The sequence below is a fragment of the Pleuronectes platessa genome, chromosome 19 (assembly GCF_947347685.1).
Source record: "Pleuronectes platessa chromosome 19, fPlePla1.1, whole genome shotgun sequence".
In the NCBI taxonomy this organism is placed as follows: domain Eukaryota; kingdom Metazoa; phylum Chordata; class Actinopteri; order Pleuronectiformes; family Pleuronectidae; genus Pleuronectes; species Pleuronectes platessa.
Genome location: NC_070644.1, coordinates 1,606,207 through 1,619,344, shown reverse-complemented (window position 1 = coordinate 1,619,344; position 13,138 = coordinate 1,606,207). Strand labels below are relative to the sequence as shown.

At 41.0% G+C, this 13,138-nt stretch overlaps 1 protein-coding gene across 2 annotated transcripts in view; it reads right to left on the bottom strand.

Moving 5' to 3' along the window:
* Positions 1-9,872, bottom strand: part of chd1 (chromodomain helicase DNA binding protein 1) — a 37,285-nt gene extending 27,413 nt beyond the window's left edge. The window contains exons 1-14 of one of the 2 annotated variants that reach the window (XM_053410719.1): positions 9,529-9,872; positions 7,687-7,796; positions 6,936-7,137; positions 5,219-5,338; positions 4,886-5,079; positions 4,118-4,392; positions 3,723-3,948; positions 3,093-3,193; positions 2,826-3,004; positions 2,571-2,695; positions 2,054-2,270; positions 1,756-1,845; positions 1,483-1,673; positions 835-1,023 (exon numbers count right to left, since the gene is read on the bottom strand). In XM_053410719.1, the coding sequence (XP_053266694.1) occupies positions 835-1,023; positions 1,483-1,673; positions 1,756-1,845; positions 2,054-2,270; positions 2,571-2,695; positions 2,826-3,004; positions 3,093-3,193; positions 3,723-3,948; positions 4,118-4,392; positions 4,886-5,079; positions 5,219-5,338; positions 6,936-7,137; positions 7,687-7,739 (2,162 nt within the window). In that variant the 5' untranslated portion in view covers positions 7,740-7,796; positions 9,529-9,872. Of the gene's footprint in view, positions 1-834; positions 1,024-1,482; positions 1,674-1,755; positions 1,846-2,053; positions 2,271-2,570; positions 2,696-2,825; positions 3,005-3,092; positions 3,194-3,722; positions 3,949-4,117; positions 4,393-4,885; positions 5,080-5,218; positions 5,339-6,935; positions 7,138-7,686; positions 7,797-8,257; positions 9,413-9,528 lie in introns of those variants that run through there. The other variant, XM_053410720.1, reaches the window with a different exon arrangement.
* Positions 9,873-13,138: the final 3,266 nt, after the last annotated feature.

Here is a 13,138-nt window from a genome sequence, read left to right as displayed (position 1 = left end):
CACGTAGCCCGCATCAATGTCTTAAAATATAATATATTTTTTTACGAACAATTTAGTAGCACTTAAATGGCACTTACTTATAGCACTTTGTTTTGCTTTATTTTTTTTTGAAAAATTTTAACTTTCTTGATTCTTGTTGTTCTGGGTTTGTACCCTCAAGGTTGATGCACTTAAGGCCGGCGCATGCTTCTGCGTTTTCAGAGACATGCAAGGGGCTAGCAAGCACGCGTTGCCCAATTTTTGTAACTACACAACAAAGCTACGCAAGCTTCACGCAGCCCGCAAGGCTGTGATTGGTCCGCCAACTACATCCTTTCCGGAGTCACATTTCCGGTTTCATGCCTCGTAATACCGGCAGAAACCATGGAAGATTTAGAAGAACAACTATGGACCAAATTGAAGAGCGTTTGGCAGAAGAGGTCAGAAAGTATGACCACTTGTCCTTACTCTTGCTGAGGGTTGAGGACAGAGGATGTCACACCCTGTTAAACGACAACCACACACAAAGAAGGCGTCTGGACTATGGCCCACTGTATTGCACTGCTTAGCCCTGACTTGCCAGCTGTCCCTCAGAACGTCGCCACGTTCCTCAGAATGCGACGTGGTTGAGTCACACTGTCAACAGTCCGCTCCAGGGCAGGGGGGGGTGGTGGCGGCGTGATTGGCCCTGTCCTTCGTATTTTTTTCTGTATGTGGCCCTCGGGACAAAAAGTTTGGACACCCCTGATGTAAGGTTTGCTAACCTGGCAAGCTGGTGTGAGATTAAAGGTCCATGGCGATAACTATAACATAACACCATATTTGCATTGACAAAAGGTAGTTTCCACCTCTTACTTGTAATACTGTTTCTGAATGGCGCTCATCTCCACTCGGAGGATCTGCTCCACTTTGGCCGGAAGGGATTTCTCCACGTCCTTCTTGACTCTGCGCAATAGAAAAGGCTCCAGTTCTTTGTGCAGACTGGTGTAGCCTGAATCTCTGCCTTTACCATGGTCCTCCTCAAATATCTCCCAAGAGTGAAACCTTAAAAACATGAGAAAAACATGGTGAGGTTGTAGTGATACGGTCAACTCAAGTTACAATTCCTCTTTAATTCCTACTTAGATGCAGAACATGCAAACAACTTATCGTCTTACTTTGTACAAAGCATCTCAGGTTTGTTTGTATGATACAGTGTTTCATATTGCTACACTACCATTTATCATGATCGTTTTTAATGAAGCTTACCTACTGGATAAAGACCAGTAACGAAACAAAACTTTTACTTATTGCACACGTCTAAGTTTCTCTACGTCTTTTGTTTGTATAACCAAGGCCTTTCAAAGTTTAATAAGAATATGGCGGGTCACCAAAGGCTAGATAGATAATGGGAAACACATCACTTCTTGCTGTGATAAATATCAGAATGTACTGGACATGGTTATTATACTTCAGCTACAAAAACCAAGTTAGTCTTCGAGTGTAACAACTGATGTGGCATACTTCTCAGGCATAATGAAGTGCAGGAGGGACCAGAGCTCTTTCAGCGAGTTCTGCAGCGGTGTTCCCGTGATCAGAAGCCTGTGATTGGACTTGAAGTCCATCATGGTCTTATAGAGGAGGGAATCGTCATTCTTCAGTCGGTGCGCCTCATCCACACCAATGAATGCCCAGTTAACACCACCCAAAAAGGACTGGAGACACATATACAGTTATGTTACATGTTAACATTGTACTGTACATATTTTGAACAGAAGAACTTTAATCATTGCTGACCTTATCTTTGAGAAGAATCTCATATGTTGTGAGAAGGATGTTCAATTTCAGTCTCTTGGTTTGGACATGCATCCACTCATGTGTCCTGATCTATAAAATCAAAACAAGAGTGAAAAGAAAACATCCAAAATGTTAAGACAGCCATTAACATACTGCAATCACGATGCTTGCACCATCAACTGAAGGAAAGGAGGGAATGTGAAATTGTACCAATCCAGTACAAATATTCCCCCGGTAAGACCTCGTGACGAGACATTCACCTATACTGTGTGTTTAACAGGTGCCTGAATCATCATACCATGGTCCTGCTGCTGATGTCTCCCAGGTACACCACAACATTCATCTTAGGCGCCCAAAGCTGGACTTCTCTCTGCCAGGAGACGAGTGTAGAGAGAGGAACAACGAGCAGGAAAGGTCCATATAGTTGGTGCTCATTGAACATGTAGTTGAGGAAGCTGATGGTCTGGATGGTCTTCCCTAAACCCATCTCATCTGCAAGGATACAACTGTTGCCTCTACCAATGATGACAAAGCAGAAGAGAGAAATAGCAAAGTTCAGATTTGATATCTGCAACACATCTGAGTTATGAAACATTCAGCATTTGACCATGGGGTATGTTCCATTCATATATTAGCTGTTAACGTGCAATTGGATGCAAAACTTTGGATGGTGGCCTAGTAACCACAGACACTGGACACATTCTACAAGTGCACTAATAAATATCTCGGTGACCACTTTACAACGAGATGAGGAGCTTGTTTGTTTCACTTTTGGACAATGCAATTATAGAATTTAGGGAATGCTTAAATCGTACTTGCACCAGGAGTGGGCCATCCAGTTTAAACTATCCAGCTGGTAGTCGCGGAGCTCCAGTCCATCACCTCCTATGTAAGCTGGCTGCTTCTTTAAGGCTAAAAACCTGGGTCTCTGTTTAAGTACCTACAGGAAGAAAAAGACGCTCGTCAGTCACAGATTACACCAAGCTGAACTAAAAAAACTCTACTAATCGACCAAGGAGCAACACATGATCAACTCAGCCACCACCAGTAGAGACTTGGTAATACATTACCTTGCAGTCTCTGAATGGAATGTTCTTGGACTGGTTTCTGGTCATATAGTCATCGATGCATTTCTGGAACTTCTTGGAAATCAGGGCGCCGTCTTCCCAACTACACTCCGAGTATGGTAACCCCTGCCACTTGCACAGGTAGTCTGGGTAACCAGCCACTGACTTCTGGTTTGAATGACCTGCTCGAAGGAAGTTAGAGACGTATTTAGTTACTCAAATCCAGTGACTTCAAATATACAACTGAGCAATACACAGCACAAAGCGCACCTATGATTCTTTCCACTATTTGATACTGAGAGTGCAGGTCATCAATCAATTCTTCCTGACAGTTGAAGTATTCTATATCCTCTGGTGAAGCCGCCTTTAACCTGGGAAGACAGAAAGAAAAACAGTTAGAAAGAAAGAAAAACACTGTATTCAGTTTAATACAAATTCTTACAGTTTGTACAAAATAAAGGTTAGCATTTCAAAAACTCTGGTTGCAATACCACACAACAGCAATGCAACGGTTCAACCGAAATAAATGAGTCCTCTTTTGTTAAGCGAATAAATGTGACTAAAGTTTTGACACACTGCTACTCATTGTTTTGGTGTGTTTAGGTTCAAATGAACAGTTAGGACAAAGATAGAGTTGATGACATGTGGGTTGTTTGTATATTTTATCTGTGTGTGTATAAGGATAATAATGCTTATATTTATACATTTCCTTAGTGTGAGGATATGGTCATTGTCTTGACCAGGAAGGATGACTGGCCACTGTTTATCATGTGGTTGTTGTCATCTTATTTGTCCAGGTAGACTTTCCTGCTGCTCAGTAGTCAGTGGGGTGGTGCAACTCTCACTGTCTGAATTTCTAATTGTAATGAAATAGGCAAGATTAAAAAAACAAGCTCTCACCATCTCTTTTTTTCCTGGTCCTTCTTCTTAAAATTGTCCAGTTTCTTCATGCCCTTGACGTTCTGCAACTTTAGTGTGTCTTCAGTCTCCCAGGTATTGTGGATATGGGCCCAGTTCTTCCACTTAATCAAATACTGGACATCACCGGCCTCTTTGTTTGGATTGAAGTTGCTGTTGGGGTCCCCGTCTGCTTCTATAGCGTATACAGTGGTCACACTTCCTACTGCTGTTTGGGGAAAATATATAATTGTAATATCAATCAATCAAATTTTATTTGTATAGCTCATATTCATAAATCACAATTTCTCTCATATGGCTTTAACATGGGGATAGTAATTAATTCACCAATAGAACTTGGATAACAACGGCTTTCAGTTTTAGCGTGTTATATTTACCTCTTTTCCTTCCTATCCTACACTCCATCACTCTTTCCAGAGTTTCAAACTCATCTTCATCAGGTGGTGGGACATCTTCACCCACAGCCTCCACCACATCGTCTGAGTCTGTCTTCAGTTCCTCATCCTCTTTGTAGCTGATGTTGACTGTGGCCTGCCGCCGTGGTCCAGCAGATGCCCCCTTCTTGTAGTTATCATCATCATCCTCAGATGAAGAGCCCTTCTTTGTTTTCTTCTTCTGAGAGCTGCTTTTCTTCCCATTGCGAAAATTCATCCTGAGACATGACAAGAAGTGAAAAAAGAATGCATATATCAACTTAAACTCTATTAACTCTTAGTATTTCGTAAAGGATTTGATGTCTGATGATCAATACCTAAACTGCTAAGTTGAGTGATCACTGGGAAAGGAAATAATTGAAAACAGAGCTCCCATTTGTGAGTAGTAGTGGAGATGTGCGGTCTGTGAAAGTAATTCAGGAGCAAGTATGCAATAACATGCATTACCCCACCCACCCCATCTGCTAACTTAACTTCAGGACATCACTAATAAATCCATTTAGAAATAATTACTGTATCCCATGCCTTTTTTCTATTCAAATGATATCATACTCTTTGTATATGTCTTCTCAGTTTTAGGGAAATACACATTATTTGATAAATTTTTATTTCGCCCCTTCAATTTCTTCATGAAAAAGGAAGCGTCATGCCCTCGAAAATAATGTAACCCTGTGTACCCAGGCAACCGTTAAAGTGCAGCTGTCCACTTACTTGGTTGGAGGTTTTCTGCTTTTCGTTTTGTGACTAGGCTCATAGTCTGATGCTGTTTCCTCACTCTTGTTTTCTGCTGAAGAGTCTGATCCAGAACCACTCCCAGATCCAGAACCTGATCCAGAGTCAGAGGAACCTGAATTTCTTTTCCTTTTGGATCCACTTGATGAATCTGATTCATCACTTGATGAGTCCTAAATAGTTATAATCAAAAAAACAGAAAGTTGATGAATCAATCTACAGATGTTAAATTCATCTCAGAATGGTATGGACTAGTTGCCTTTTAAGATGAAAATGTGTACTGGTTTTAATTAATTAAAGTTAAAAACTAACCCCATCAGATCCACTATTCGAGGAGCTTTGTCTCTGCTGAAGCTGTTGCTGCTGGAGCTGTTGTTTCCGGAGCATAGCAGACCTCTGCACAGCTAGAATACTGGGGTTGGACTTCCAGAACTGAAATCAACGAGGGTGGTGGAGGGTTAGCCAAAATATGCAAGGTTTTAGAAACTTACATAAAACAACTGTTGGCTGCCACGAATTTGGCAGGCTATTGTTTGAATTGTATCGTTTTTTGGTGCTTATCAATTTCCTGTTTCAATATCAAAAGTAGTAAAAAAAAACAGGAGGTTTGTAATATTTAGGTGAAAGTATCTATTGGCAGAGATTGAATATAAAATAGGGATGCACGATATATATCGGTCCGATATATTATCCGGCTCGATAATCAGATTTTATATTATTATTTGTTTATCGGAATCGAAAATTATAGCCGATCAAACGTTCGATAAACACTGGAGGCGCTCATGACGTCATACATCCGTGCCTGTTCATACCATCATGATGTGTTTACGTCGGAATAGAAAACTGTGTCGTTGGTGTGGAAGTTTTTCACAATTACTGAGAGTGACTGTAGGATTGCAATTGGCAACAAATGCGCAAAGGTTGCGAGAGGGGGAAACATTTTAAAACTAACAATCTCATAGGTCATATTAGAGTCCGTCATCAGATCGATGACGTATGGCGAGAATACAAGGTGCTTGCAGCCAGCGTTAGTGAGGGGGGAAAAAGGCCAAAAGGAGTCTAAGTGCAGCAGTGCCTATCAGCAGGCATTTGAGAACTGCAGAAAGTTTGCTAGATACAGTCCATGTGCTTTTGTCAGAATAATCAGGCTTTCAGTTCTATAATCACCTATATTTTGAGAGCACATTATTCTAACTATATTAATACATTGACATCTTAGATGGGTTAGGGGTCTCTTATGTCAAAATATCTAATTTTAAAATCATTTTAAGGGGAAATTTGCGACCTCCACCAAAATTGTTTTCTGATGTACTTTACTCAAGATCTAAATAAACACTCAGAACTGAGTCAGAACACATTTTTTGTGTTAACAATGGTTTATTAATTCATCCTTATTTTCTTACTATATTTAGCAGTTTTACCCCCATGTGTGCATACGCTACAGAATATTGACATTATTATCAGTATAGACCATGTGAGGCATGTAATTATCGGTTATTGTATCGGCCGGAGAAATCCAAGCTTAAAAAGTGCCATCAATCCTAGTGATGTTTTCAGGGATGTGCTTTACTGAAATTGAGGCAATTTCTGTTTTCCCCTTCGTATTTATTTATTTCAGAGGGCTACGATTAGATTATATTCAATAAACGGTGCATTGCTTCTTCTGCAACAAAGAAGGTTTAAAACCTCTGCACTGTGATAATCTGCAGTACTTTGTCTGCAGCCTGTCTGTCTGTCTGTCTCTCACAAAACTGATATCCACATGTATTCCGTTATTAATCAAGGACGTTGGGTTATGAATCCAGATTGTTCTGGTCACTTGGCTTAACTACAGGTGAACAACGTGCGCATGGGTTTAAATAGGTCCGATACTCGAACAGGACACTCTGACATGGTAACGACCAGACCAGATCTTTAATGTGCATCTGTCCAGATCTTGAGACAGCAGTGGTTATAATTATGCAGCAGTGAGACATCGCTAAAAAAAATTACGTGGCATGAATCATTCTTTAAAATCACATTTCTTTACCTCAGCTCCATCAATGTTTGACTTATTTGGTGGTTCCATCTTCTCCTTGGCTTTCTCTGTGTCAGAGTCAGATTGGCTGCCGGAGTCTGAGCCACTTCCTGAGTCACTGCTTCCTGATTGGCTGCTACTGCTGGAAGAGCTGGAACTAGAGCCTGAGCCCGACCCCGATGCAGACCCCGATCCAGACTCATCATCAGAATTACTGTCAAATTAAACGAAAAGTCATGAAAAAATGATTTGTGTATAAGAAATGAATCATTTGCAAATCTCATTGTCATATAAGAGTAAAAATTCAAATTACGAGACAGCCCCATCATTAATTTCAATGATGCAACTGCATTGGCAATAAAAGTTTCTACAACTTTGAATCCTATTAAGATCCAATGTAATCCAGTAAAACAATTTGTTAATTTGCAGCTGCACACTTGAGTTAGATTACTTGGTGGTGGGCTATTTCCTTTGCCATCATTAAGCTCAGGGGGTTATTGTTTCTGCCATTATAGCTTTCTTGAATTGAAAAATACACAAGGAAAAAACAGACGTGTTCAAAACAATGCTTGCAGTCATGAGTCTATAACTACAGATATCAGTGTAAGCAAGCTGCAAATGACAGTGTCACAGACATAGAAATGGGAGACAAGAGGTCCAAAAAAATTCTACTACTGTCTAATAATAAAAATGAAGGGTCAAATATTCAATCACACATCCCCATCTTATCTGCAACAACTGAAATAAGGCATCAAAAATGTACCTTGATTCTCCACTGCTGTTGCTTGCACTTTCCTCCTCACTGCGTCCAGCCATGTTGAAGTCCAAAATATAGACTCCCCCCTGACAACCTCTACGTTCCACGTGGTTAAACTGTGAAATAAGATGCACAATAAAAACATTAGAACTAAACTCTGGAAATTGTGAGGACTGTATCTTGATCCTGTACTGTAATTCATAGCCTGATGTGGTTCAGCAGGCAGAACGGCTTGTCCACTGACTGGAAGATTGGTGGGTCTATGGCAGCCCTCCCAGTGTCTATTGGCAGATACTGAGCCAACATATAGACTGAATCCCAAATTGCCCCTGACACTGGGCCTGCAGTGTGAGTGATGTATGATGTTTAAAAATGCTGCACAGAAATGTACCGTGTGAATGTGTGTATGAATTGCAAATCTGTACTGTAAAGTGCTTTGAGTGGCCATCAAGAATAGAAAGCTTTGTTAATACAAACCATTTACCATTGGAAAATTATAAAATGCAGGTAGAAATCCTGGTGCTTATAAAGTCAAATGCAATAGGTTTTAAAGCATTTACAGCTGAGTACACCATACCTGACAAAGTATCCTCCCTGTATCAAACCAATAAATCTTCCTTGAAGAACTGTCAATTTACTTTTACGTGATTTTTAACGTTAAGTGTCTAAAGTCACTGATGATCTGAGCTTAGATCGTAGGAGATATAAAGGGTCTCGCTTGCACAACAGAACGCTTTCTTGATGAATTTGTCAAGTTAAAAGCACAACAAACAGATCAGTGTGGATGGCTGTGGCTACATGGAACTTCACTGCATTTTCTCCCTCGACGCAGCGGCCTAACAGGCCTGCGCAGCAGCATGTTTCCACTTTGACGAAAAGCTCCCTGGACCATTCAATATTAAAGAACCCGACTATATCTTTTCCATGGTCAAAAACACCCTGTGCTAAACGGCGTTGTACCAATCCACATGCTGTCGGGGTGAGGGGGATAGTTGGTCTTCCTACTGCAACAGCTTAGCTTGTTGCTAACTAGCCAAAACCGGCTAACGACGCAAACATTAGGTATTGGCGGGGCACGTTAGTCGTAATGTATATACAGACCCGGTCACCGCGCCAGACACTATTTAGCGTCAAATAGAGACGGAAAACAGGATCTCATAACAAACCGCAGTACCATATTGCCACCAGCATCTAGTTGGTTAGCCTCTGGCTCTTAAATACAAGCACTTGCAGTTTGCTAGCTTTTATGTGTTATGCTAATATTATGATTTACTAACAGATAATCAGAAGACTCACAAAACAGTATAGGCAACGATTACAGTTGTAATCCCTCGATATATGCAGTTAACATGTGGGTAAATGTTAAAAGTCGTGCCATTATTTATTAGACGTCAACGTGGGTTCGATAAACATGGAGGGGGATGATAGTGCAGCGTTTAGTGGGGTTGTCAAGGAAAGTAGCATCGGCTAACGTTCTGAAGCACGCGGCTACCACGGAAGCTAACAAAATTACAAAACTTTGTCCCAGTTCATCTGAGCAGGGAACCGCTGGAATGTTCACATTCCAACCAGAGTCCACACACGCGGTTTAGCAGATAGCGATGAGTAACTACGCTTATGTCTGTGCAAGTAGTGCAGCTCGGAAGATATATAAACGTATTTACTATTCAATATTAAACCAGAAACCAAAACTAGCTAACCCAACTTCACCCTCTTCCATCTTGTTTTAATTCGCCGCTCACTTCTCGCGGCTTTTACCACATCAACAGCTAACATTAGCTCACTTCCTCGCCTAACGAGGGATGCGTAGCTCCAAGCTGTGTGTTATCCGCTATTGTTTTATGTTACCTGTGAAACTCCAATGAAATAGTTATCCAAATCCGCTTTTTCACTTCAGAGGTCCTTTCTTCTTTTATTTAAACAGTGAGCTAGCAGCTGCTGGTAGCTAACGCTACCCTGCGCTAGCTAGCTATCTCCCAGTTAGGGAGAGCAGCCGCGGACGACTCAGTTCGGTAAAACTGGTGCAATGTTGTTTTTCCTCTCCCTCAAAAAACCAAAGTAAGTCCCCTTTCCCGTTGTGGATGTAAGCAAACCGCGATGCTCGTCGGTCAACTGCGATCGTAGAAAGCTTGCATTTCAATCCAGGCTCTTCCGACAACCGGCCTCCTCCATGACGCCGTAGGGTTCACTTCACTAGGAAACCCCGGGCAGTGACGTAACGACCGTGCTCCTCACTATACAGCAGCCGAACATCTGGCAACACACACTTGATACAGAGCAAATAGATGCAGGTTGAAATGTTAACTTTAACCAAAACCACATACGGAACTTCAGATGCAAACAGGTCTATTTTATCCAGCGATGGGCTATTAGTCGAAAACAACACAGTGTAGGTGATTGCCATCACTATCATGATGCACATTTATATTAAAGTAATTGGTTATGTACAGTCTGATACCTGCTCTGTGGTGTTCACTTCAGATAAACAGAGCTGTAGGTTTACACTCCTGCTGATGGTGAATTTCACTGCCTATGGGAAAGTTTCCTATGCAGAAAAAAACCCTTAGTATTAATCTCTTCATTCAGGAACTAATGATATGTAAGGCAGCACTCATACACGCATCTTTCAGCACAAACATAAATATGTTCACTCATGTCTTAATCATTTTTAAGCAAAGACCTTAAAGAGTGAGGATGTTTTTGGAAAGTTAGGACATTTTGACCGGTCCCCACTTGATCAGTGGGATATTTAGTTTGGATGGTTAGGGTAAGGGGCTAGGGAATGTGTTGTGTCAATGAGTGTCGTTACAAGATAATAGTACAAAAGTGTGTGCATGTGTGTCAGGTTATCATCTATACTTGAATATCAGAATCAGCTTTATTGGCCATGTATGCATACACATAAAAGGAATTTGGGTCCGGTTTTTCCGTTGCTCTCAACGTACATACACAGATATGGACAAATAAACAAAGCAAGGACAACAAAGAAGAATAGTTTAAGCTCAACATTTAACTATTCCACACATTTAAAATCTTAATATAAATATATATACAAAAGTATAAATATATGAACATGAAAACACAACAACAGTGATATTAAAGTGGGGAAGTAGTGCAATGGTTTATGCAGTGTGCAACGATGCTTCAATAAATATGGAAAGAATATGGAGTTGAGGTTGATATTTGAAAACGACAAAGTCGTGAAATCAAAAAAGGGGGAAATCCATTTATTTTATTAATTTGTTTAGTCATGTGAATGTATGTAAAAGTTTATATATTGGTATAATATTTCTGACTATATGTACAACCTGCAGTGAAGCGAAATCACAGTCCAAACGAACTTTAACCGCACCGCCATCTGCTGGTCAATTATGCTCATCACATGAAAAATCGACCCAAATAATCATTTCAACTCTGATTCGTTTTTTGTAATTAAAGTAAGTTTGACCTGTTTTAACCATATATAGATTATAAAAGATAAAAACCACAAATCAAAATCTGACTGTATAGTGATTTGTTCCCGTGAGCATCATATGTCCAATGATGTCATTTTCTAGGACTGTGCACCAATAGGAAGTGATCAGATGCCACCGGAACGGAAGCCCACTCACAAACATTTATTAGCAATGATAAGAGAATGGCACTGCTGAGCCGTGAAAACACCATCAGCTCTTTCCACAGTTCAGCCCACAGCTCAGACCCACAGCTCAGAACCACAGCTCAGACCCACAGCTCAGATCCACAGCTCACAACCAAAGCTCACATCCAAAGCTGACATCCACAGCTCACATCCACAGCTCAGATCCACACTGATCGCACGTAGCTGAACGATGGGTTTACAGAGGAACTGTTGGGAGTAAACGGGGAGCGCTCCACAGGGTGAGTGTTTGACCATCTCCATGAATTCCTCTCACATAATCACCCTGATCGTTTAATCAAGAACGCGACATTCAGCAGTAAACATGTGACAGAGATGAGGAGCGATGCACCGGGATTAGAAAGACGAGTCAACCTGGTGGCTGATGTCCCGTCACAGAAATACGAGGACGCAGGAGATGCGGAGAGAGATCTCTGTATGTTGTGAGCTGCTTGAGGCAAATCTCATGCAGGATTGATATTAAAGGTGCAGCTAAATTAATATGAGCGTGATCATGACTCCGAATTGTGTGAATACAAAGATGGAGCAGATGCCAGGCTGGTATGAACCATTGCCCCGCTGTGGTTCAGTATCCGGCGGCACACAGGAGAGTTGGCAGCTTGTAATATTTCACAAATTTTCCATGATGCGTGTTTGAATTGGCTCCGTGTTTGTTCTCTGCTAAGTTTGAGTTGATTGGTGGAACAAATATCTATATATTTAGAAAAATTCATCATGTGATTAAAGTTATTGATAGTATGTCCCAGAGCCCATCCACAAACAGGGCTGCAAAATCATCTAAAATACAGGTGCTCCCTTAATGTCCTCATCATGTCAGTCTTGAGTTCTGCAGACAGTGTCACCATACTGACTGCTACCGAGCCGGAAACTTAAGGCCCCTGGAGCAGTTTCTTATTGTGCCTGGTTTTTAATCTGGCCTGTGCAGAGCCATGATGAATATTTCTGTCCAACTGGGTCAACACTCAAGAAAGTCTACGTGAGACTATACTCCACTGATCAAAGTCTAAAATGTTGTCATTATTGGTATCTTAAACATCTCTGACAAATCCAATACATCCCTGCCGACCATTACCTAACCTCATCCATCCCCACAAAGCAGTCTGTAACGGTTCACTTCAGCCAAATGATGAGTGCTGTTTGTATGAGATACATCAGTGAAAATACTACCACCGCCTAAGAGGCTCATACCACACACATGATTTATTGAAGTTGAATTTGCCTAGAGTAATATGTAATATATTCCAGTAACATATGCAATACTATATTTTATTCGAATTACCAACTGGGAATTTGTGGTATTTTTCGACGTCTCAGGAAGCAAACGCTCCAGACTCATGTCAGATTTAATGCAAAATGTCCTACCACAATTCATATGTGTATGCAGCATATAGTAATGTACAGTGGCTCCCACCACGCGCTGTGCGTAGGGCACAAAGGGCCGGAGGGGCACCACTAAATTCACTTTAAATGCGGTGAAAGCCCAATGATCATTTCTACCTGCTGCCCTCTGCTGGACATTCTTCATTTTGCAATATTGGTCGTGGGAGGGGACCAGATTCCAGATTATGGTGATGCCTTAACTGAGGGTTCATGACCCCTACATGGCAGGCTTGACTTTTGTGCTCAGTTCAATTTATATATAAATTGTAAATATGGAATAGAGTTGGTAGTGCATACTTATAGATATCTCTCTATATATATATACACATATGTATGTTATCACACATAAAAGGTTCCAAATAATACAAGCAAGTACTACACTGATGTTACAATGTTCAACAAGCTCCAGCACACAGAAAG